Raw genomic sequence first — 24,122 nt, 5'->3', positions numbered from 1 at the left:
CAATCACCTTGCAGGCAGCTGTGCCTCTGCACAGTGGTGGGCGGGACGTATGTAATCGATTAGAGGGCCGCATGTGGCCCGTGAGCCGCCAGTTTGACACTGGCAAGGCACTTGCCTGTTGTTTGTACATACTTTTACCAGAGTACTGATATAAAATCAATGCTTTCCATAATCAGTCATATTTAAAATAATTAATTTTACTAAATAATATCAACCATATATGCCAGTGTATTGTATTTTTCTGATTTGTAAAAACTGAAGTGCATCACAGCACTGTCTCTTAAGAATGTAGTTTTGTTCCTGTGTGTGTTAAAGTGCAGCTATGGAAGAAGCAGCCAACAGGAAACTGAGACCTTTAAAAATGATCACAACCTCCCTAATTTTAGATCACTTCCACTGTGCAGTCAGCAGAGGCAGCACGTGACCTCAAGCCTGTGTGGACAGGGCATTGGTTAAACTGACCCACCCCCCTGTTCTGCTCAGCCAGTAAGACTTCAACTCCTGCACCACTGAACTATCAGGTGTCAAAACACTGGACAGACATTGCTTCTGAAAATGTGTTATGAGTTATTTTTAAAGGACTGAAAATTGGTTGAAGGAAGAGCAATTCTGAAGAAAGGAAACTGGGTGTGGTGTTCCAGGTAAATCTTCACCGTATGTTTAATCAGATATGTTCTCTCAAGGTTAGCAGAGTGACAGTGAGTGAGTAAGCTGCTTAAGTGCATGACCTTCCTCTGCTTACGAGGAAAACAACCTGAGTAGATCTTTGACTGATAGATCTGTGTCTTTCAACTCAGGCCAATGCTGTGTTCTCAAATGAATACTTAGACAGTTATAGACAGTGCGTTTATACCCTGAGCTTTCTTGTTATGTTCCAGAGGAGACACAGAAGGAAACGGCGGCTTTGTTATTGTGGTCAATGTGGATCATGATTTTAGTAGAAAGCATGCACACTCCGGTTACAGGCAATAAGTTCAAAGGAGTGACCTTAAATGGTAATACATATTTGTCCAACCCTTGTTTTGTATAAATCCACATATTTAAGGTAATCATACTCATTTGTGGTGTCATGAATAACAAATATTTATAATGGACATGTTTGGTCTGTTGGTTAGTCCTTTCCTTGGTCCAGACTCATGTGGATTCTTTGAAATGTGTTGTTTATTAACAAACTTTATTCTTTATTAAAACATTATGCTCCTATAGTCTTAAATATTTGGTTGATAGTAATGATGTTCATGTTTCTGAGAGAAATCACTATAATAACTATGATGTCCTGACATTTCCATCATAGGGGCAAAGTTAAATACCAAAGAATATATATCTATCTTCTTTAGCACTACTAAGCAAGAAGGTACATATTATACTTCTTATGTTGAAGCACTCTACAAGCTTTTATTGTGGCTATAAGCCTATGTGTTTCGTCTTTTGTGTTTGTTCTTCCAGATTCTTGAAGGCTATGCTGCGATGACCTGTACCAGACTTACTGGTGACTTGTGGACTTTTACTGCAGCTGTCTACATCAGCTTCACTACTTCAGTGGCAACATGTGTCCAACTTATGTGAACAGGACTTTACGGTTATACCGCAAAATCAGGTACCTCATGAGCCTTCTCAGAAAGCACCCTCGTCTGACCAAAGACGGATGTTCGCTGCTGTCGCCTTCTCTTTGTCACACATATACAAGAAAAGCCACTTTTAAAAGTTTAAATCACAGGTCTGATATCAGTTCCATTTCTCATCTCTACCTCAGAGATTTCAAACAGGGAGTGAAACATCTCCAGGTTGTGCGACTTTACTCGTCCTCTAAAAAAGATGTGCTCAAACCTGAACCTCCCATTGGTATTTTGGAGGAAGCCGAGAATGGGTTTCACTGGAATTCACTGGGACGCATTGGTCGATCATTTAACCAACTGTCCAGACACATTAACAATTATTTCAAGAATAAGGACGATGTACCTCTAGCTGAAAATGCCCGTCTTGTTGTCACAACTCCAGAATATCTTGTCAGGTTGCAGAGGCATCGTCAAAGCCAAATAGTAGCCAGAGAGAAAAGAATATCTGAGGGCAAAAGCACTCCACATGTTCACAAATGCAAAGATCGACAAGAGAGCTCACTAACAAGACTTTCAACCCTGCAATTGTTTCACATCAGCTCTTTGGCAACCACATTTGGCGAGAGCTACAATTATGTTGCTAATCACATCAACTCAGTCTTTTCCAAGAGCTTCCTACTGCAGGAGGATGTGCAAACAATGTCTTCCACCAGAGGGACACAGAGAAGGGAGAAAAGGCAGACTTGTAGTATGGACTCCAAAGATGCCAAAATGCCCCAAGTCAAATTGAATGCTGAACAGGGAACTGTGGAATCTGGTGATCTCTCCAGCAGCTGGGAGGAAGGCTACCTTCATTTTGCAAGGCACATCAACAAATACTTCGGTGCCAAGGTTACTGATGAAGTTCAGAACAAAAGTGTGCAACGTCCCGTGGAAAAGAATAGCATTTCCAACTCATCAACACAATCTACCTCACAAACTCACGGTGCTATGCCACAACTGAAACAAAAAGACTCCGAAACTGAAGGCCTTTTCCACAGCAGCCATAGTACTACTAACTTTGGGGAGAATTATCTCCAAATGGCCAGGCACATCAATCAGTATTTCAAGGGCAAAAGTGTACGAGATGAGGACAATGACAGAAATGTCATAACAATGCAGCCTGTGTCTGCTACCTCTGAGAGAATCAAGACTGTTACCTTCATGGACTGCCTCCGACAGCCAACGAGTGCCATTCCTGACTTGCTTGGTGCTTATCTTAATATGGGCCTCTTGACCCAGACTAGTAAACCTAGAACTGCCATGACCCCAACCGAGGCAATCGTGAATAAAAAGGTGAGTGGAGGTCACATTGATCTGTATTTGAGAATCTGAAAACAGTAAAACAGAATACTATTTCCCTGGCATGGCTTATTTGTCTATCTAATTCTAAATTCCCAAATCAGGAAGACTCTGATACTTTCGCTGATATTAAATCACGTATGATAATCCCTCACCCTACAGGATCATTTTACCAGATAATCCGTTCAAATCAGCCTAAAATCGGAAGGCACCTATAATTGTCGGAAGGGCCAGATCGCAACCAAATCTGGCCACTTATCCTCTAGTGTGGGGCGGGCTTAAGTAAAGCTAGATGGCCACCAACAGTTTGGAGTATAACAGATAACACGAAGGACTGCAGATGAAGCGTTTTCAGAAATGAATTCTACTGCTCCAAAAATCCAATAAATGCTTCTCGATCCTGTGCTGCCAGTGTATACTCAAACGCACCCTGAAGTCAGGTCAATCAGTATTGCTTGATGTTTGGATGAATATTGTAAGGGTAAACAAAAAAATCTCCAAGAGTTACACATTGCAGCTTTAACGACTGCTTTTAAGACCTACACAATGTTAAGAGAAGCGATAACAAACAAAACAAAGTGGGTACAACTGTGAATGTTTAAAAGGTAATGTTTGTTTGTATATGCTCTCAGCTTGTCTTGAGTAGGAGGAAGGCAGAGGAAATCACTCATGGGTTGATTGGCAGTCTGAGACAGGCTTCGTCTCCAGGAGCTCTGGTCGCCTGTGTGGAGACACTCAATGAACACCTTATCCGTCATCCCTCATGCAAAGCTTTGGTGTGGCAGGTCTGTCTGAGGCGACATTTTACAAACAGATCATCCCCTCCCCCAGAGACCTTAACGATGTTTTTGCTTCCAGGATAAAACTGCAGGCACACTGTTGAAAAAGCGGCGAAGCTACAGCGATGACCAGGCGCTCCAGAGTGCCTTAAGAGAAACTCTGGCCCTAATTGGCTACGTGGATCCAGTAAAAGGCTGTGGCATCAGAGTGCTCTCAATCGATGGTGGTGGAACAAGGTAAAATTACAAAAAAGTTGTTTTCATTCTGTGCTTTAATTATGTTCTATAATTACTTGATTATATTTTTTACCTTTAATGTCTGAAAATTGAATTGAGAAAATGACATGACAATGTCTTCAGCACTTTTATTTTGTTTGTGTAGTACAAAGTAAAAGCAGATGATACTGAATATTTCATGTCTTTACCAAAGATTTGAGCACTGCAAAACAGCCCAATTAGAAATAAGCCAAATATTGTTAAATTGATGTTTTAAAAAAAATAATCTACCAGTGGGGTAAACAGATTTTGCTTGGCTGGATTTCTTAAAACAAGCTTGTAAATCGAAGCTGTTTTAGAATATAATGTTCCTTAAAATAAAGAGAATCAGGCCCAAAAGTGGAAAAATCTGGACAAAATGTAAGAAAGTTTTACGTATAGAGAGATCTTCCTTTTCTTAAAATAAGCAGATAGTATACCTTAGAATTTCTTATATTTCCATACACCAATCGATTTTTGTCTGTATTCAACACATAAACACCAGTAAGTTAATTTTATTTTTCTTACAATAAGATTGTTTTTCGAGGGCAAAACTTGTTTGACAAGACTATTTCTCTTTTTAGGCAAAACAAAATAAGAACAATTTCCAAGAAAGGAGTCTTATTTTACTTTCCTGAAAATCAATTTTTGCTGTAAAATTGTCACCAAGCTGGGTCAAGGAGGAAGGACTCAAATGCAAAACCCCACAAGAGAGTTAAATCAATGTCAGTATACAGAGATCAAAAACAGGTCAGCAAATGTTTCTAAAAGGCAAAAGGCAGTAGGCAAAATCAACAAGTGAATTTGGGTCATAAACACAACAACAAACACAGATGAACTGGCAGGGAAGGACTGCAAGGGAATGGTTTTATATACACAGACAATTGGGCACAGGTGAAAGTCATTAGGGCGGGGCAGACGCTGATTACAGGCGGGAAACCCAGGAGAACAGGAAGTGAAGCTCCCTGAAACGAGACAAGACTTTAGTGCACATGTTATGTAAAAATGTATCAAAACATGAATAAAAACAAAAACTTCCAGAGCTGGATGTCACAGAAATAGTAGTGGAAGAAGCGCTCAACACCTAAAATCTACAGCGCTATATCTGTGCACATGTTGGCATCAAATTAAACTGCGTTAAAGCATTCAGCATGTAGAATGACCCATCGCAGAGTAATGTATAGGGTTATATTTATTAATGTGTGCATCATATTAATTATCTCGTGGAATTAATTAAGTCTTGTCTTAAGATCTTATAACATTAATCAGAGTATATTTAGTAACTTAGTAAATATTAGTTTACCTTTTTTACTGTCAGCCAGAAACCTGAACATGAAATACTCTCTGTATATATATATATATATATATACATAGATAGATAGATAGATATAGATAAAGATATATATAGATATATAGATATAGATACATATACATGTTTATAATCATGATGTGTTTATTCTTCTTCACGTTGATACTGTTTTGTCTGTGTCTCTGTTGCAGAGGTGTGGTGCCCCTGCATATGTTAAAGCTACTGGAAAACGAGACGGGCAAAAAGATCCACCAGCTGTTTGACTACATCTGTGGAGTGAGCACAGGTGACAAAGGGACAGTTGAAAATAACAAAATGTGCATGAATTCCCAGCCCCTGTGTATTCCCAGCACCCTCTCTGTGCTTCCTAGTGTGGAATCTATAAATCTGTGCCTCACGTATTTGTCTGCGCATGTGTTTGTTGAAGGTGCTGCTCTGGCCTTCATGCTGGGTCTGGCCCGTTTCTCTCTGGAGGAGTGCACTGACATGTACCGGCGGTTTGGCTCCGAAGTGTTTCGTCAGAACCCGCTGGTTGGCACCATGAAGATGGGCTGGAGTCACTCGTACTATAACACTGAGACATGGGAAACGATATTACGGTATATGTTTAAACAACACTGTTTGTGTTGTATATATATATATATATATATATATATACACTGTACAATATATGACCCCTTTATAATCAGCTCTGGCTGAAAGTTCTGTTTCTATCCTGTTTAGAGAGAAGATAGGAAATAAAGTGCTTATTAAAACAGCCAGGGATCAACTGAGTCCCAAGGTAAGAAAATTGCTGTGAGCAATTCATTCTGTGATCAAAATTACCATAAGAGCAGGGGACTCTCAATCACGGAAGAGTTTCTTCTAGATAAAATAAATACAATTTTTAATATTTTTATTAACATTACCTTCAAGCAAAATGAGAACATCTGAAATATGAACAAATTGGTGTGATCTCGGGACAAAAGCATGTAGAAAACAAACCAACGTATAAGCGGTGACCACAGACCTGTACGACAGCTGCTGCGGTGCATTATGGGATTTGTTGTATGATATAATTGGATCTTGGTCCAAATGTGGTCCACGGGCCTTGAGTTTGACATGCATTAGAGCATCACAATACTAATGCAACTGGATTATTGATGTAACAGCTGCTGTAGTACAGGTCTGCCCCCACTGGTTATATTACTCATAGCAACAGCTAGCACAGGTTTACCTGTGTGTATTGCTGGGATCTGCTCAGGTTTCTGCAGTGAGTGCAGTGGTAAACTGGGGCACCAGTCCAAAGGCCTTCGTCTTCCGCAACTACAACCACAAGCCAGGCTCTCTCAGCCGATACGCGGGAGGCTCAGGCTACCAGCTGTGGGAGGCGGTGAGAGCGTCATCTGCCGCGCCGGGATACTTCCAGGAGTTCCCACTGCAAAGTGATATACACCAGGTAGAAAAGTAGTCATATTACATTAATTGGTTGTTTTGTTTTGTGTGAGAGTGCAACAGATGGTGTATAATATACATCCAGTATGGGAAGGAGGTTAAACCTTACAGTTCACTTTTCACAATTAACTTATTAATCTTATTCTTCTTATTATTATTAGAAGTAGTATTAGTAGTAGTAGTAATTTAGCTTTCTGACCTGCAACACAAATGTTTTTATTCACTGCCTTAAAAAGAACAATAATATCAAGGAAAGAAACATTTATTAAAACATAATCCAAGATGTGCAAACATTCAAGAACAGTCACCTGCTCTCCCAGAAAATGTTAGCTACTTCCTTCCTTTCAAAATCATTTTTTTTTTGTAAATTTTTATTTTGTAAAGAGACTTAAAGACACTTAAAGTGTGAAATCAAAAGAATGCATATGTTTTCTATATGTTTATAATAGACAATTGACAAACTTCGTCTCTATTCAGTTGTAGATTTATTTAAGTGTCTCTTCTTAGGATGGAGGTATTCTCCTGAACAACCCATGTGCCTTGGCTGTCCACGAGAGCCGCCTGCTGTGGCCCGACCAGCCCTTCCAGTGTGTGTTGTCCCTTGGCACGGGTCGCTATGACAACGCTAAGAGGAGTCCTGCCACCTCCACAAGCCTGAGGGCCAAGATCAGCAACCTGATATGCAGCGCCACAGACACCGAAGGGGTCCACACTCTATTGGACGACCTGCTCGCCTCAGACGTCTACTTCCGCTTCAACCCTATGCTGAGCGCCGTGGTTTCCCTGGACGAGAGCCGCCCGGGGGCCCTGGACCAGCTACAGTGGGACACTCAGACTTACCTGGAGAGAAATAAGCCCAAACTGGCTCGGCTCTGTTTGGTGCTCGGGGCAGAGCGGTCAGCTGTGAGGAGAACTAAAGACTGGATGAGTGAGAGGGTGTGGGAGATGAAGCAGAGATGGTTGTGAGTATGTGTAAGAGCCCGTCTACAGAAGTGAGACTTCCTTTCCTACACGTGTCAGGGAACTATGGTTTTGCATACCATGTTTATGTAGTATGCCTCAACTTCAAAATTTGAATTTTAAGGCTACTAAAAACCTCAAGATTTTTATTTTAAAGCAACTATATACTTGCACATACTGTACATTTTTGTTAGTATATCATTTCTGCAATAGTTCCTCCTACATTTTACATATTTGACCTTTAAAATCTGACATAAACTATCAACTTTTGTGTTTTTGTGTTGCACAAAACATGCTATGCAAGATTCATGATGTGTCAATTCAAATGAAAAAAAAAGGCCTTATTGGCATGGGAAACATATGTTTACATTGCCAAAGCAGATATGACATACACAAATAAAAATAAATAAATACATTTACATACAGTATATTTACAGGACTAAATATACAAGGACTTCCTGAGCTTCAGGTCGGTCACTGTGCTTTTACTTTATTTTTGAATTCATTTACCCTCTAGATGAGTAGTGCTATTTGAATTGCATAATCTTCCAGACGGACAAAGAAGCCATGCAGTTGCTGAATATTCTGTCCAAATTGATCAAGAAAGTTATTTCTTTCAGTTATTTTGTTAAGATTTCTGTTACTTAACCACTCCCTGACACGTGTTGTCAACAAGTTAACATGTTGTTTTGTTGTTTTCTTGACATCCGCAGAGCTCGGCTACGCACATTCATAAAACAAGCACTCTCATGCACTTTGTTTTGAAAAGGTTTGGAATTATTGTGCTCTGAAATGTGCATTTCTGTTGTTAACTGTGATATAATACAATATGCATAACTTCACAGTGTTTTTGTGTAAAATCTTATGTGAATACAAAAAAATAAATGAATATATATTGCTACTTGTTTCCTTGTGATTTAAAAAAAACAAACCTGAAATATAAATCATATTGGTGTTGGCAAATTATTTATCAATGAGGGAGAAGCCACGCAGTCATGTGTCTGGACGCCGTGCCCTCGTTGTCCACAATAGACTGACTTTGTTCCAGACAGAATCAGCTTTGTTAGGGAGAGAGTGCGTTCGTGCCAGCCAGAGTGAAGATACAAGGTCAGAAACCCCCCCGCCCCCCCCAGCCCCCTTTTAGCACAATGAAAATTCAACAACATACAGTACATTAAAGAGAAAAAGAAGAACAAAATAACTCTCATGCAAACTGTACTTTACTGTATCATCACCAACTGGTGCGTACAGTATCACGTTAGCTCACTTCAGCTCTGCTGTCTTGTCACAGCGGTGATGACGTGATATTTATGTATGGATTTACACAATGGATTTATTATAACAGGCTCTTAGCTCCTGTTTACCGAGCGTGAGAACCAGGGCTCCAGACAGACATCCTGAAGAGCCACACTGTTATCTCGTCCATCACCTGTTTTAAGATGGTGGCACCACCGAAAGCAGATGACGCTTCTGTGGATCCTTTGTGATACTGGATGAGTCGAAAGCGGGAGTCCAGGGTTCAGTGCAACAAGAGGAGACAAGAAAACAGTTGAAGGTAAGGAACTGACTCTCACTGTACTTTATTTATCGATGTACTCTACAGCGTGTCAACACACCACAGAGATGAGCATCGATGGAATGGAGACGTCTTAAGTGTGTCACAGTCCGAGCTGAGAAGTGGGATGGGTCTATTTACCTCATCAGCAGATGAACACAATATATGTAAAGTCATGTTGTTGAGGGTTGTGGTTTGAGTCTAATGTTTTTCAACCACTGTAGGGAAATATGGATCAGTCATTCATGTACAAAGTGCAATACACTGATGAAATGATGATTCAAATCTGATCAACATACTCTGGTTTATCAGACACCTTCCAAACACATGGCTGTACTTTGAGGATAGTGGTAAACAGCAAGTGTCAGCACGTTCCCACGCTTTACTGTGGTGAATAATCTGAGCATGTTATACTCAGTGAAGGAAAATTACTACATCTAATTCAGTACAATTCTATGTCACTATTTTAATTTTTCACTTTGATCATTTAATTATTCATTTATTTATCTTAAGTAAAGGATCTGAATAACTTTATCAACACTGGTGATGAACGGCTCTGATTTGAATCACTCTGCTTGATTTTATTAGACAGGAACTAGTTGATGTTTCTCCAGCCTCTTCTTGTGGTTTCCCCGATGCAGTGACGTAAAACGGGGGGTGATGATAGGTGCTCTGACTCTGAATGGGCAGCTTGTGTTGTGCGGTTGGACCCCTCCCTCCCACATACCATCTGCTTTTAGCCGAGCCCTGGGCACACGTGCCAGAGAAGGCCCGCAAGCATAGAGACCTTCTTGTCGTCCCCGAGCTGGCTCTGTCGCCTCTCGGCCTCTTCACTGTGCAATCTGGTGCATGGCACTGATCACCGCTCACTGCCTCAGTCCAATGTATGTGGAGAAAAGTGTATCCTGAGAGCCAAGTGGCTCAACATGTCCCGTCTGCTTTTGTCTTCAGTGTGAGAGAGAGTCAAGTCAAGTTGTGTTTTCAGAGATCCAGAGCAGATCAAGGACAGAGGGTAGAGAGCATGCATCGGCTTCAGAGAGTCTTACTGATTGATGTCATTGAGTGGTGATACATTTATACATTCAACCCTCCCACAGCAAGTTTGGTTCTTAGACTTTCACCAGACCGAATTGTTGAGTTTCATTTCATCTGTAGGTATCAACGCCACCTCACTGCACTTTTTCCTCCCCGCCAACAAGCCGTTGTTTGGTCCAGTTTCTGCTGGCCTGTATATCCATTCATCCCTGTGCGGATGCCTGAAAGCCTACACAGGTCAGAACTCTGCTGACAGCTGTGAGATGGCTTTTGTCTAACACAAACACAGCCTCTCCTGCGTCTTTGGCATTGTCTCGTGAAAGGAAAACAGCTCCTTCCGCTGAATGGTAATGATCTTCTCCTCCTCTCAGGAAGGGAATGGCTGAGTGCAGAAGAAAAAACAAAACAGAAAAAAAAACAATAAAGAAAAGAAAACATTATGATTTGTATTTTACACACACAAAAAATGGGTTTATGTAGAGAAACTGTCTTGTTTTCATTTAAATGTCAGACATTTCCATCCTTGGAATCATGTAAAACTGAGAATGAGCACATGTAAAATTCATAGAGAAAGAAACAAACAATGCTCTTATGCTCTCTCCCCTGGTTCTGTCCAGGCAACAATGAAGCCCACAATTTGATGTCATCAAAACCAACAGGAATGCAAACTGTACAGTGTATGGCTTGTTGTGTGTTCTCATTTGGCCCAGCCTAGTGTACTAAAAATGAATGGCTCACATAGACCAAATCAATGCAAAATAGCTTTCGGTTTGTTTTTCTTTTCAAAATCACACGGAATGCCCTGCGACACTTGAAACTTCAGTTTGTTTATTGTGTGGACAAACTTTGCTTTATGGAAATGGGTTGTTCAGAATTATGAGCGCGTGTGGTCAGACACAGTGAAGTGGTGGCTGAGGCGTAGGTGGTGTATGATGCTCATTCATTATTCATGACGACGGGTGGGCAGAGCGTAAGTGGCAGTGGCTGAAAGAAACTCTATTACCGAGGAGGATCAACTCTCCTAGGGTTCTTGACCTGATATTTGAAGGACCCGGAGCATTGATTGATCCACTGCACGGACGAGAATAATTTGCTCGAGGAAAGCCATCGGATTTACTGATGCACTGTTGATGTCAAAGGCCTGGGGAGGAGGGAGCTCTGATTTGACTCTACATGACAGAGGTGGGAGCTCACTTTTTGTTTAGATCCCACTAACACGACTAATGGTTCTTCTTCAGCAAGCGAGACAATGAAACAATCAAACACTGTAGTTTATCACCTGTTTCTGTGTTTCTGTGTTGGCTCAGAGAATCTGTTCAGTTTGTAAATATGAGTCGTGAAACATAACTATGTACTTACTTACACATACTTTCATTCAGAGCAATGGTCTTCACTTTATGCAAATGCGTTTACTTGGCAGCTACAATTACTTTTATAAATAAGTTACCAACCTTCATTTCCCCTCTGAACTTAACAGTGAACTAATTTAACATCAGCCTACAAATTGTCCTGGACTTTAACATTATGGAATGATGGCTTGTAGATAGATGTCCTCACGTTCTGTTTATAGATCAGAAGAACAGGAGAACTGGAGCTCAAAGATCTTGCTGGATTAAATGAACTGTAAAGATGGGTAAACTGGTCATACCAGTGCTGCTGCTGCCGCTGCTGCTCCTGTGGCAGAGTGTTTGGTCTTTGGACATCCCTCTGGAAGGTGAGGCAGAAACTTTCCGTTCTGTTGTAAGCTGCAGTGCATTGTTGTTGTTTGACTGCCTACTTTTCCTTAATTATACTAAGCTGATGTATTCCTCTGCAGTCAAACAACCTCCAACCATTATCAAGCAGTCAATGAAGGACCATATTGTTGACCCCAAAGACACGATGGTCATAGAGTGTGAAGCCAAAGGAAACCCTCATCCTATGTGAGAGCTCGCACAATCCACGGAATTGTTCTCTTAAAGCTGACGTCATTATGTGCCAACAACACCACTGATTTACACTCCTTTTTTTCTTTCTTTTTTTTTTAACAATGATGAAGATTCTCATGGAGGCGCAACGGGAAGTACTTCAACGTGGCGCGTGACTCTCAGGTCTCGATGCGCAGGCGCTCGGGGACGCTGGACATTTATGCCTGGAACAATCCAGAACAATACGAGGCTGAGTATCAGTGCATCGCTTCCAACGAGTTTGGGTCTGCGTACTCCAACATGATCAGACTACGACTGTACAGTAAGGTCATAATGTACACGCATAGACCACTCACATTATTACAGGGATATCAAACACATCCAGTGTACTGGCCCCAAGCTTGAATAAATGGGACGGTTGTGTCAGGAAATCTCCACCAAATCAAATGTGAGGATCACTGAAAACAAAGCATCTGCAAGACATTGGATGTTGAATTGATTTTGCAGTGGTGGGTCATCTTCGGTGTAGCCATATAACCATCAAATATGGGGACAATGCATGACCGAACTAAGAATGTGCTTTACCCAAACCTTGTTTAACAAAGATCTGACTTTGATGAAAGTTTTTCCTTCAGGTTATTCAGGTCACAGGCAATAATTTTTTCACCAATAATCATTTTCCGTCTGTATTAGCCCAAAACGCATTTGTTCCCATGGCAATAAACCAAATTAACAAAATGTAATTGAAACAATCTTTTATTTGAAATATCTGCTTGAACTGTAATGACTTTGCTAGTTGAAATACTAGTTTATCTGCTGTTTCTACATGTGTTATATGATCTATCTTTGCAAAACAAACTTCCTCTTTGACGACATTCAAGTTTTTCTAACTCTAATATAGTCTTGCACCTTCATGCACACATCGCTGGGTCAAACAAAAAAGATATAGCCTTGATAGCCTTAATCAACATTGTGTAATCTGAAGCAGTTTAACTAATGCATCTGTTCCAAACTATTTCCACTATCGGATTTTGTTAAATATTTTTAGTTTTTTGACCATAAAGACTATCTGCAGCACAGAGAAATAAGCTTAAGTAGTAGCGGTATCAGTTATTAATACAAAAAACATGTGTCAGTTAATTTATAAGAAGACACCTCTAAGTTTGTGCGGCACCCTGTGAACAATGAACCCAGAATACACAGACTGGTCTCCAAACCCTTCATATTTACACACACTGTTGTCAAACGACAAACTTCAAATGTAACAAACATTTTGTTTAGGAGCTCCTGTGTGGCCGAGGGAGATTCTGGAGCCTGTGGTTGTCAGTGCCGGGAAGCCTCTGGTCTTGTCCTGTGACCCTCCACCTGGCCCCCCTAAACCTGAGATCTACTGGATGTCCAGCTGTAAGTGTCTCACAAACTACCAATGAGTCGTTGAAGTCCAGGATGAAACAACTTTTTTCCATCACAGGCACTTACGCAAGACCTTTCAACTGGCCCATTCAGACAGCTTTCCCCACCATACAGCCTGTGCAGCAGGACCGCAGGGTTTCCACGGGAGTCAATGGAGATCTGTACTTCTCCAATGTCCTTTTTAATGACTCTCGGACTGACTACTGCTGCAATGCTCGTTTTCCCTATAAGAATGTCATCCAGCAGAAGATGCCTGTGGTTGTTAAGGTGCTTACGAGTGAGTATCACTGTAACCTGACCTTATTTGTTCACATTTTACAAGACATTATATTAACAATGCAATAATAATACAGTAATATGTTCCTAGTAGGGTCATAATATCATGAGAATACCATATAGAGTATGGTAATTGTATCACTGTATTATATTTAGCCTAACTGCAATCACCTGCATATTGCTTTGGAGAGAACACGGTATGACTAATAGCACTAATAGCATGAGAAATAAGATAGTATTACCATAGTTTTATCTAGGTATTGCAAAATACTATTACCATGTTGGTTTTATGATCTCTTTGGTCACACATTTACACGTTAACTTTTGAACTAACTGTTATTACCCATTTTTCATATATTGTAATGTTTTGTAATAACTATACTAAGAGAACCATATTTCATTTTATTTCAGACTAAACTCTAATAAGACTTCTCCCCACCCCCTTGAAATAATCTTGTTAATTATGGTGAGTGTCAGGTCTTCCTCAGTTGTCCCCCATTTTTTTTTAATTAACCATTAATCTACAGTCACAACAGGTTTTGTGGTTGCGGTTGAAACATGTGAGTGACTGTTGTGTTGTGGTTGGCTTCCTCCACAGCTCGAACAGTGGCTGAGGCTGCCCCCACCTGGTTGTCTCCCTCAGGCTCATCCAGCTCCATCCTGGTTCTGCTGGGGGAGGAACTGCTCCTGGAGTGCATTGCTGCAGGAGTGTGAGTGTTGACTTCTATTTTATTTTTAGTACAATATTGTGTACTAAAAACAACATTTTTCAAACATCAAGTATTCTTCTGACTTCGATTTGATGCAAGTCATCCTGTGTAAAGCCTTGTTTGTCATCATCAAGGCCAACTCCCCATATTACCTGGGCCAAGGATGGTGCAGACCTGGACGTCACGCCACGCATGAAAATAAAGAATTTCAACAAGATGATTCAAATCCCAAAGGCGTCATTTGAAGATGCTGGTGAATATGTGTGCGCCGCCACCAATAAGATCAGCTACATTCAGCACACAATAACAGTCAGGGTCAAAGGTGAGACACACATCCGTAAAATATTCAATACTTTTTTTTCTAACTGTACAGTAACACTGAAACATCCACACGTGATTTTGTAGCGGCCCCTTTCTGGTTGGAGAAGCCCAGCGATTTAGTCTTGGCTCCTGAAGAAAGTGGACGTTTGGTGTGTCGTTCGGACGGAGCTCCTCGTCCCACAGTCACCTGGTTCGTCAATGGGGAACCAGTTGAAAGTAAGTTGTTGGAGATCATGACCAAAAGAGCTGTGTGGTATGAATATTGTTGCATATTGTCCCATGTATTTATTTAAATTTTTTTTTTCAGGTGATACACCACAGCCTAACAGAAAGGTGTCAGGAGACACACTGAGCTTCCACAGTGTGACCGCAGCAAACACTGGCGTCTACCAGTGCAATGCTTCCAATCAGTATGGGTACTTGTTGGCCAACGCTTTGGTCAATGTGCTACGTAGGTTATCACCATGTCTTTCATGATATTTATACAGTACAACAGCCTGGTAGATTTTAAAAGAATGTTAAATTTGTCACCAATGTTTTACTTTAGTCTTATGGCGTGTTTCCACCGGCTCGCCTCGCCTCGGCAGGGTTAAGTTGCGTTTCCACTAGCATAGTACCTGTACTTTTTAGTACCTGGTCTGGCGAGGTTCCAAGCGTGCTGAGTAGGTACTATGCGTGACGTCGGCCACTGATTGGTCAGAGTGCTGTCACAGGAAGAGACGTCCAACACAGAAATTGTGTCGTGCCGAGGTGAGCCAGGACCATAGTGGAAAAGGGCCATTAGTCAGAGTTGTAATTGTAACAAAGTACAAATACTTCAAATACAAATAAGTTGTTATGTATTAATCACAACACAACATACGGTACATTACGTTACATATTTAACATATTGATAATAAGACTGCCTTTTCCACTAGATGCAACGCCGCGCATCCTTGCACCCAGGAGTGATTTCATCAAGGTGGTCGAGGGCAGTCGCGCCCTCTTTGATTGCCGTTACTTTGGTTCCCCGGTGCCCGAATTACGATGGTAAGAACAAACTGACACTTCAGATTTAAGAGTAAGATCAGACTGAACAGCTTACTTTGTGTCTGTAAATGCTTATGGTTTCACACAGGTCCAAATACGGTCAGGGAAACCTTGAGGGTAATCGTTTTAAGACCCACAGTAATGGGACACTGGAGATCAAACGCATACAGATAGAAGACCAGGGGACGTATTTGTGCGTCGTGAGCAATGTTGCAGGAAGAGATGAGAGTCAAGTCCGGGTAGAAGTCAAAGGTCAGTGTAACAGTTTTTCATTATGAAACTCTTGTAAATGATGAATATATATTTTTACACAAATGTGTCTCCATTCTTCTCAGAGCCCACACTAATTGTCACAAGGCCTCAGAATATGAAAGTGATTCGTGGAAGTAATGTGAAGTTCGAGTGTGGGGGAACAGCAGATGTCACGACTCCTCTCACAACCACGTGGCTGAAAGACAAAAAGCCACTCGGCCTGGGCTGGAGGTTGGTCCTTTTCTTTGTTGACACAGAAATATCAACTGTAGTTGATCCATATTTCAACGCTGTTATGCTCTTGCGTGTGTGTATGTGTGTGTATTTCTCAGAATGTCTCTGGACGAATCAAATCTGCTCATCAATAATGTAAACAGAGGCGACGAGGGCAATTACACCTGTGTCATCAAGAGTGAGCTGGACCAGAAATCGGCCTCAGCGTGGCTCATGGTGATGGGTATGACACACATTGAACATTTCATTTTAATTTCATGACCATATAGTGTGTGGCCTTCTAATTCTTCATGCATCGTCGTGTGTAGACCGCCCAAATCCTCCCACTAATCTGGAGTTGTCGGATCCATATGAGCGCAGCGTAAGACTCAGTTGGGTTCCCGGTGACAGTAACCACAGCCCCATCACAGGTGAGAGCCGAGAAACGCCTTTAGAACAAGGAATATTTCTACCAAACTGCATTTTTTTTTTAAATGTTTATTTTTGGATCAATCCATTGCAGAGTATTTAGTGCAGTATGATGATGACGACTGGTTGCCAGGGAAGTGGAAGAACCTATCGACACACCCAGGGAACCTCAACTCCGTCTACCTGCATCTGTCACCTTTTACCTACTATGAGTTCAGGGTCATCGCTATAAACGAAATTGGATTAAGTCGCCCCAGTCGCCCGTCCATGCGCTTTCAGTCCAGTGGTGCACGTAAGTTTGATGCACTTTTATTGATCATTAGGAAGCAATAGTTGCGGCATCTTATAAGAGAACGCCTCAACATTCTAGGAACAATGATAGTTAGATGAGAAAGATGGTTCTGCTCTCAATTCATCGGTGTAAACCATTTCTTATACTATATTAAGGCAACGGTGGATTTGACATACAGGGTGGTGATGACATGTTTCCTAAAATGCAAAGTTCACAACAATGCAACAAGTCAGTGTTGACCAAAGGATAAGAGCAGATTTTTGGCAAATGTACAGAGCAAATGTCTCTCCTGCCAAAACCCAACTTTACCATTGTGTTGTTCACTGATGCCTCATTATGAAAGTTAATAATAGTAATATTATGAACTGAACATTAACCACACATGTAGGAAGAGTTTGGCAGACTCATAGGAACTAAAACATGGCATTAAAGTGTCCAAAAGACTTGTTACAAGTGCAAAATGTGAACCCTCTGATAGCATAGATGTTTTATGTGTCTGCAAGCTGCTGGCAGTAATGATATACGCTCTCCAGACATTGTAGGCTACTTAATTGATGCAGGATCTGTCAAGAACAAGGGCAAAGCAGAACAAAGGACTCAAAAAGGACTCAACAAAAAACGTCAGGCAAAAAAGGCAAGGTCAAAAAGGCAGGCAAGGTTCTCAAGGTGAAGAGTGTGGTAAGAGTGCTGGAACGTGAGCTGTGAACGTCAACAAACTGGCAGCGAGACAAGACACAGAGGGGAATAAAAGCAGGGCTTGATTGGGGAGTGATTGCATTCAGGTGTGGGAGACACAGTCAGGGATCAGGTGCACACAGACGAGGAAGGGGGCAGGGCAGACAGGAACCTGAAACAGAGACAGGGGTGAGTGATCACAAAATAAAACAAGAAGGCAAGACATGGACCATGAAGGGGAAAAACAAAACAAGACACTTAACTGAAGTGACAAATCATAACAGGATCATGTGCAGGGCTTAAAGAAAACATCTCAGCACCAGCACCTAAAGCCCTGTGAAGCACCTAAAGCCCTGTGAAGCACCTAAAGCCCTGTGAAGCACCTAAAGCCCTGTGAAGCACCATGCCTAAAAAAATCACAATGCTGTACGTTGTCAAGAGCAGTTTGAATAAACAAGTTCTCAGTAGAGACCATAGATTGAATCTGTACGACAAAAAAATCCTTTTTTTTGACATGACGAGATTTAAGTCGACATGTCCACATGTGCGTCAGAGAGAGCGACCGCTCCACAGAAGCTGCCACTGAATCCTGCCAGTCTCAGACTGTGATCAGTGATGTCACTAAGGAGAAACTTTACATTGTTGTTATTTCAGTCAAGAAAAGAGTTTCAGCAGGTCAAAAACATGCGTTCACATTCCAGCCATGTCTGACACTGACTGTCTGGCTTCAGTGGCAGCTTCTGTTTGGAGCGGTCGCTCTCACTGATGGACATGTCGATATGAAATGCCCTAAAACTCTGAAATGCCCTAGTACTCTGTCCTGAATGTTCCACTGTGTTGAATGAATTCAAATGCACAATGACCCTAGGTGTATAACAGGTTATTATACCCACTAAGTTAAGTTGTTTGGCTGTTTGAGCAGCTTTTGATCCTTTGCGCATCATGGACTGCACTGTATTGCAGGAAGAAACCAAAACTTCTTTAGTAATTCATTGTAGAAATGGTAGATATAATGGTGAAAGCCTTTATACATTTGTATTTATCATAGACACATGAGAGGAGAGTGCTATTGCTCTTCTCATCCAACAGCCAAACATGTACCACCAAATCACACAGTTTTCTCTTCCATCTAGTCATCATGCATTGCTTTTTTTTTTCTGCACAGCCCCAGATGCCATCCCAAAGAATCTAAAGGGCGTGGGAACATGGAGGAATAATATGGAGATCAGTTGGGAGGTAAAACAGATTTTTCTGCTGAATATTTCAATTTCCATCGTTATAAAAAACCAAACAGTACCAGTGAATTCTAACTCTGTGAACTGCTCTTTCAGCCTCTTACCTGGAGAGAGTGGAATGGGCCCCACCTTAAGTATCTGGTGTGGTGGAGAAGAAGAGATTCTCGAGAGGAATGGAAGAACGCCACCACTAAATGGCTGAGATATTACATATATGATGCCGATACGTTCACTCCCTATGAGTTAAAAGTCCAGGCTGTCAATGACTTTGGTTTGGGTCCAGAGTCTCCTGTGGTCATTGGTTACTCTGGGGAAGACCGTAAGTACCTATATGTAGTATAGATGTAATAAATGTTGATATAGTGATGAGTCACAATATTATTACAGTTATTTTACAATGTCTCCTGAGGTGATGGGAAACGATAATTTGGGCTGAGGAATCAGGTTCCTGCTTTATTTTCCTACATTTTATTTTTCTGCATCTAGATTTGTGTGTGAATGGCTGTACATTTAAACACAGAAAACATATGTGTACTGCTGCAAAATGTAATGATTTATGAAGTTTTACTAAGGGATATTATTAATTTAATACTGGACATTTTAAAAAAGTTGTGTTTTATTCTGTAGTTTTTAATAAGAAGCTGTCTTATTTTATCATTTCATATCTCCCACCTTTCATGGTTGACTTATGGTTGGCTCTGTTTTCCCAAAGGTCCTTTAACTGCACCTCTGAACTTGAGAGTGTCCGACATCGAGAGCTCTCAGGTGACCGTGCAGTGGGACCCAGTGACACGTGAAACTATCATGGGAGAAATTAAAGAATACAAGGTGTGTGTATTATGACGTCAATATGGAATCACAAAATTAACTTATGGTTGAAAGAGGTGGGTTAGTAGACTATTTTATTATAAATTGTATATATTGTCATTTGTTTTTTCAAACAGTTGTTTTCACTCCTTAAAACCTTCTCTTTTCCTTAATAGTAGTGTGAACTGCTGAAATTTACCAGTGCACAGTTTTACTGGGCTGCAGCAGAATAAAATACTGAGCGTGATGCTTCTCATCTCTTAGGTTTACTACTGGCGGGACAGCAGCCAGCTGAGGTGGCACAGAGTGAACAGAGCAATGAAGTCCAAAGTATTTGCAGATACTGGTCCAGAGCCATCTGGAGTCGTTACTGAGCTCTTCCCCTACAGCAACTACAAGATGTACATCGTGGTGGCAAACAATCGCTACGAAGGGCCGCCCAGCAATAACATACACTTCTCGACGCCTGAAGGAGGTCAGGAATCTTCTAATGTTACGAAGTGGAACTTTGGAGGAAAAAGCAAATCATTAATAACGTCTTTTCCCACAGCGTACGTTAATCATCTCCTGCTGTGTTTTTGTCTGTAGTCCCATCTGCTCCCAGTTCCTTCAGGATCCAACAGAGACATCTGGACATTATTTATGTCGACTGGGACCTGCCGGCAGAACCCAACGGTATCCTCACTGGATATTCCCTCAAGTACCAGACAGGTACACCGACTGACCCACCCACCACAATATCTCTAGAGAAGATGTCCTTGAAGATGCAGCAAAGCTGGAAATGGTTGCTGCGTTTTATCACTCGGAGCTTAAAGTAATACTGGCCGACATCAGCACATAATACAGCACTTAAATATATACCAGAGCGCTGCTATTCTCCAGAGGGTAATGCATACTTGTGAAGGCTCTGCACTGAGCCAGTGAGGTACTTAATTGCGCACTTGTGTGCACTTAAGCAGCATCAAGAGTTCTCTTGGGCCACTGATATTTCTTAAATCTCGCCACAGTGAATACCACCAGGGGGGAGGAGCTGCAAGTCGAGGAGTTCCCTCCAAATGTAACAAGCTTCTCAGTCCGCCGGTATGACCGCTACACTCGATACAGATTCTCAGTGGCGGCACGGACACAGGTCGGAATAGGGGATTGGCATACAGAGGAGTCTCCCCACTACACCACGGAAAGTAATTCACTCCTTACTACATTTGTCAACATCTTTGTGGCGTGTGTGTGTGTGTGTGTGTTCTATCAAATAAACATGATGACTTGGATGATGTTTGTTTTCAGTATATGCTCAGGACCAGGTGGACATTACCACACAGGGATGGTTCATCGGGATCATGTGCGCTGTGGCTCTCATTGTGCTCATACTTCTAATAGTCTGCTTCATCAAGAGGAGCCGAGGAGGGAAATATCCAGGTACATTGTGATCAAAATTTCATACGCTTAATATTTGTGATAACACGGTCTTTGTCTGTGAGCCGGGCTAAAATAAAATAAAAGGAGGTTTGATGACCCCCCCAGTGTTGGACTCTGTAGTGAACCATTAATTATGGAAATAAGAGGCAGATTATTCAGAGATAAAAATAATCAACTTTTGTTCTAATGAGGAATTTGCTTAAATTTCAGTGCGGGAAAAAAAGGACATTTCATTGGAGCTAGTGGATGACAAAGACCACGAGGGATCCTTTGATTATCGGTAAGAATACGAGCAAACAGCTGATGGAAAATGAACAAAGGATTAAAAAAAAAAACACTGACACTGTACATTTTGGTTCATGCAACCAATCTATGTTTTTTTTAGAAGTTTCTGCTAAATGATCACAACAGTATTGCAATAATAGCACTTAATAAGACATTATTAGAAAGTTGAATCATGTAGAATGTGTATGTTCTACCAGTGTGCATGGGGTTAAATGAACCAATGACATGACCTTACAAATCTGATCATACTCATGCTACATTATTCTATTTTTTTCCCCTTTGTGTGTGTGTGTGTCTGTATTGACCTTTTTTACCCAAACCCTTGAACCAAAACCCACGTTCCTTATGCACCGAACCACTCAAGGTCTCTTGAAAGGTATGAAAAGACTAAAATGCTGACACCTTTGACACCACTGAACAACTACTGTACAATCCTACACCATTAAATCATGAAATAACACATAATCAAATGGAAAATGAGCCATCCTCTAATGCAATGATCTGATGTGTTTTAGGATAGCACGCGTGTCCACTTTGCCCTACCCTCGGAGGTATGTACACGTATATGGTAAATGTATCACTGCCAAGTAACACCTGGGTACATCTCTTCAAAGTTTGCAGGATATGATTTGGCACGTGTCTTCTTGTGTTGACAAATATATATCTGTATATATATAACTCAAAAATTGTGCATTGTTCCATAGGGAGGAAGAGAGAGGGCTTCAGCGAGGCCAGCCGTCCATGGAGGCAATGATGAAGCCGTCAGACAGCGACGACAGTCTGGTGGATTACGGTGAAGGAGGTGAGATACCATTCAATGAGGACGGCTCATTTATTGGCCAGTACACAGGAACCAGGAGGGATGTCAGAGATCTGGACTTTGGCGGAAGTCTAGAACTTCACTCTCCGATGAATGCTATCTACTCCATGGCATGAAGCTGAAAACAAACAAAAAAAACGGAACAGCACGACACAGCTTTTGTGCATTTTCAGAAAAAAAGGGGAAACTTGAAAAGGAAGTTTTGCCGTTTTGTCTTGTAAATACATACAAATACGTTGTCGATGCGCACACACACACACCTACACATACCGTATTGTTGAACTATGGAGCAACACTGGCTGCAAAATTGAAAGCGACAGAAATGGACCAGTTTATCATGTTGATAAAAGACGTTGCAAGGAGCCACTGAACCTCGTTATTGCAGCTTCCTTTGTGTCTACTAATTTATGTACTGAGACTGTGTTTTGTAATGAAAAAAAAAGGGTCACGCCTTCACCATGAGGTCAGCTGATATCTAGTGTCAGCCTAAAGTCAAAGTTTTGTTGACTATCTATTTTTCAAATGGAGGTCATAATGCCCAGCAGCCTTAAACCAGCTATAGAATCTGACAGATGGAGATTTATTGGAGAATTATTAATCTTTACATAACAATTTTTGTTTATTTGATCATTCATATCAAGTATGTGTTACCAGAGTTATGCCCTAGTGTAAATAAATATTTATTTCTACCTTATTTGATGTGATTCTTTATAGTGGACTTATCTAACAGAATTGGCTCGCTGTTCTTGTAAAAATCAAACTTAGAAACAGTTGTTAAGCGCAAAAACTGGGAGATTTTAAATAATGAGATTAATAAGATTTGTGTAAATAATGTGAAAGCACACATAAATTGAACACCTGCTGTATTTTGCTCTTTACTATGAAACTATAACATCTGCATACATCCTTCATCCCGGTCATTTACCTAAATAAAAAGTAACGTGGCGGAGAAAACTTAACCTGGTTTCGAGGATGAGGATGACGACCAATCTGTCAATCATACACAGAACCACTCTGTAGGTAACTAGGTCACTTAAATACAAAATGCAATAATAAAACCTAAATGATGTCTGCCTCACACAAGGTTTGTTTTCGCATGGTCAGTGACACAGTGTGCAAAGAGATGTGTGTAGTTTTCCAGAAGAGGATTAGAGCAGGCCTTTACACCAGTGCTTTTCAGACCATCTACCAGTGAAGAGGCAAACAGAAGTCCAAGGTGAGACAGAGGGACATCCAGCCACTTTTTAAAACACACCTGCTGTAATGTCATGGATTTACAAATGTCAAAATTCGGGTACAGGACAAACAATAGTACATTTCTGAAGAAAGTCTAAAAGAGTCTAAAATAACCAATATATTGTTTCTCTAACATAAATAAACAGTATGTTATATAAAGATCCCATATCCATTTGGGATTTTTAAAAGAATTATGACCATGAATCATTCAAAGCAAGACATTTTACAGATAAAAAGGTCAGCTCTTTCTATATTACCCCCCCCATTCACTGATTCTTGAAATGTATGTTCTTAATGTTTTATTAACTAATATGAATATATACTTAACTTATTTGCAAGATATATGTATGGCTTGACTGATTTATCTTTTTGATTCAAACAGTGATATATTTTTGCATTTGTTAAATGTGATATTTGTTTTTTTTGTTAATAAATCCTTTATTACTGTGGTGGGAAACCAACTGCTGGACCTTTGTGTTGTGATGAAATATCGTATAACATGAAAACAGATGTACTCAGACTTTCAGGTCAATGACACAGATTTCCTTGCTCAATGAATTTCAAACAAACTCTTGATGTCGT

General features: G+C 40.9%; 2 protein-coding genes across 6 annotated transcripts; both read left to right on the top strand.

Annotated features, from left to right (window-relative positions):
• The first annotated feature begins 489 nt into the window (after positions 1 to 489).
• Positions 490 to 8,535, top strand: LOC131468283 (calcium-independent phospholipase A2-gamma-like). The gene is made up of 9 exons (XM_058642348.1): positions 490 to 641; positions 1,447 to 2,891; positions 3,530 to 3,682; positions 3,756 to 3,913; positions 5,432 to 5,526; positions 5,668 to 5,839; positions 5,964 to 6,021; positions 6,484 to 6,678; positions 7,182 to 8,535. Exons 2-9 carry the CDS (start codon positions 1,548 to 1,550, stop codon positions 7,638 to 7,640), a joined length of 2,634 nt encoding a protein of 877 aa, XP_058498331.1. The 5' UTR covers positions 490 to 641; positions 1,447 to 1,547; the 3' UTR covers positions 7,641 to 8,535.
• Positions 8,536 to 8,848: 313 nt separating this feature from the next.
• Positions 8,849 to 22,993, top strand: nfascb (neurofascin homolog (chicken) b). Of its 5 annotated transcripts, XM_058642343.1 has the most exons (28): positions 8,849 to 9,189; positions 11,250 to 11,406; positions 11,795 to 11,938; positions 12,041 to 12,146; positions 12,263 to 12,453; positions 13,413 to 13,535; positions 13,603 to 13,821; positions 14,419 to 14,530; positions 14,665 to 14,852; positions 14,936 to 15,067; positions 15,159 to 15,302; positions 15,769 to 15,880; positions 15,969 to 16,132; positions 16,216 to 16,363; positions 16,465 to 16,589; positions 16,675 to 16,776; positions 16,869 to 17,066; positions 18,907 to 18,977; positions 19,073 to 19,295; positions 19,689 to 19,804; positions 20,048 to 20,258; positions 20,372 to 20,494; positions 20,791 to 20,964; positions 21,068 to 21,199; positions 21,410 to 21,479; positions 21,849 to 21,860; positions 22,000 to 22,035; positions 22,189 to 22,993. In XM_058642343.1, the coding sequence occupies exons 3-28, from the start codon at positions 11,854 to 11,856 to the stop codon at positions 22,418 to 22,420; spliced, it is 3,549 nt and encodes a 1,182-aa protein (XP_058498326.1). In that variant the 5' UTR covers positions 8,849 to 9,189; positions 11,250 to 11,406; positions 11,795 to 11,853; the 3' UTR covers positions 22,421 to 22,993. The 5 variants fall into 5 exon arrangements, with proteins under 5 accessions (XP_058498326.1, XP_058498329.1, XP_058498325.1 ...); XM_058642346.1 differs by lacking the exon at positions 11,250 to 11,406; XM_058642342.1 differs by lacking the exon at positions 8,849 to 9,189 and having other exon boundaries at positions 10,730 to 11,406.
• Positions 22,994 to 24,122: the final 1,129 nt, after the last annotated feature.

The sequence above is a fragment of the Solea solea genome, chromosome 11 (genome assembly GCF_958295425.1).
Source record: "Solea solea chromosome 11, fSolSol10.1, whole genome shotgun sequence".
NCBI lineage: Eukaryota > Metazoa > Chordata > Actinopteri > Pleuronectiformes > Soleidae > Solea > Solea solea.
Note: the sequence above shows the minus strand (reverse complement) of the source record. Positions and strands in the feature narration are given on the sequence as shown.

Excerpts from the sequence above, each read along its gene's own strand:
- nfascb (XM_058642346.1), top strand. The coding sequence starts at position 11,854 with ATGGGTAAACTGGTCATACCAGTGCTGCTGCTGCCGCTGCTGCTCCTG. Across the intron at positions 15,303-15,768 it reads CGCTTTGGTCAATGTGCTAC|ATGCAACGCCGCGCATCCTT; the intron begins GTAGGTTATCAC and ends CTTTTCCACTAG. Across the intron at positions 21,200-21,409 it reads CCGAGGAGGGAAATATCCAG|TGCGGGAAAAAAAGGACATT; the intron begins GTACATTGTGAT and ends CTTAAATTTCAG.
- LOC131468283 (XM_058642348.1), top strand. The coding sequence starts at position 1,548 with ATGTGTCCAACTTATGTGAACAGGACTTTACGGTTATACCGCAAAATC. Across the intron at positions 3,683-3,755 it reads GCAAAGCTTTGGTGTGGCAG|GATAAAACTGCAGGCACACT; the intron begins GTCTGTCTGAGG and ends TTTTGCTTCCAG. Across the intron at positions 6,022-6,483 it reads GGGATCAACTGAGTCCCAAG|GTTTCTGCAGTGAGTGCAGT; the intron begins GTAAGAAAATTG and ends GGATCTGCTCAG.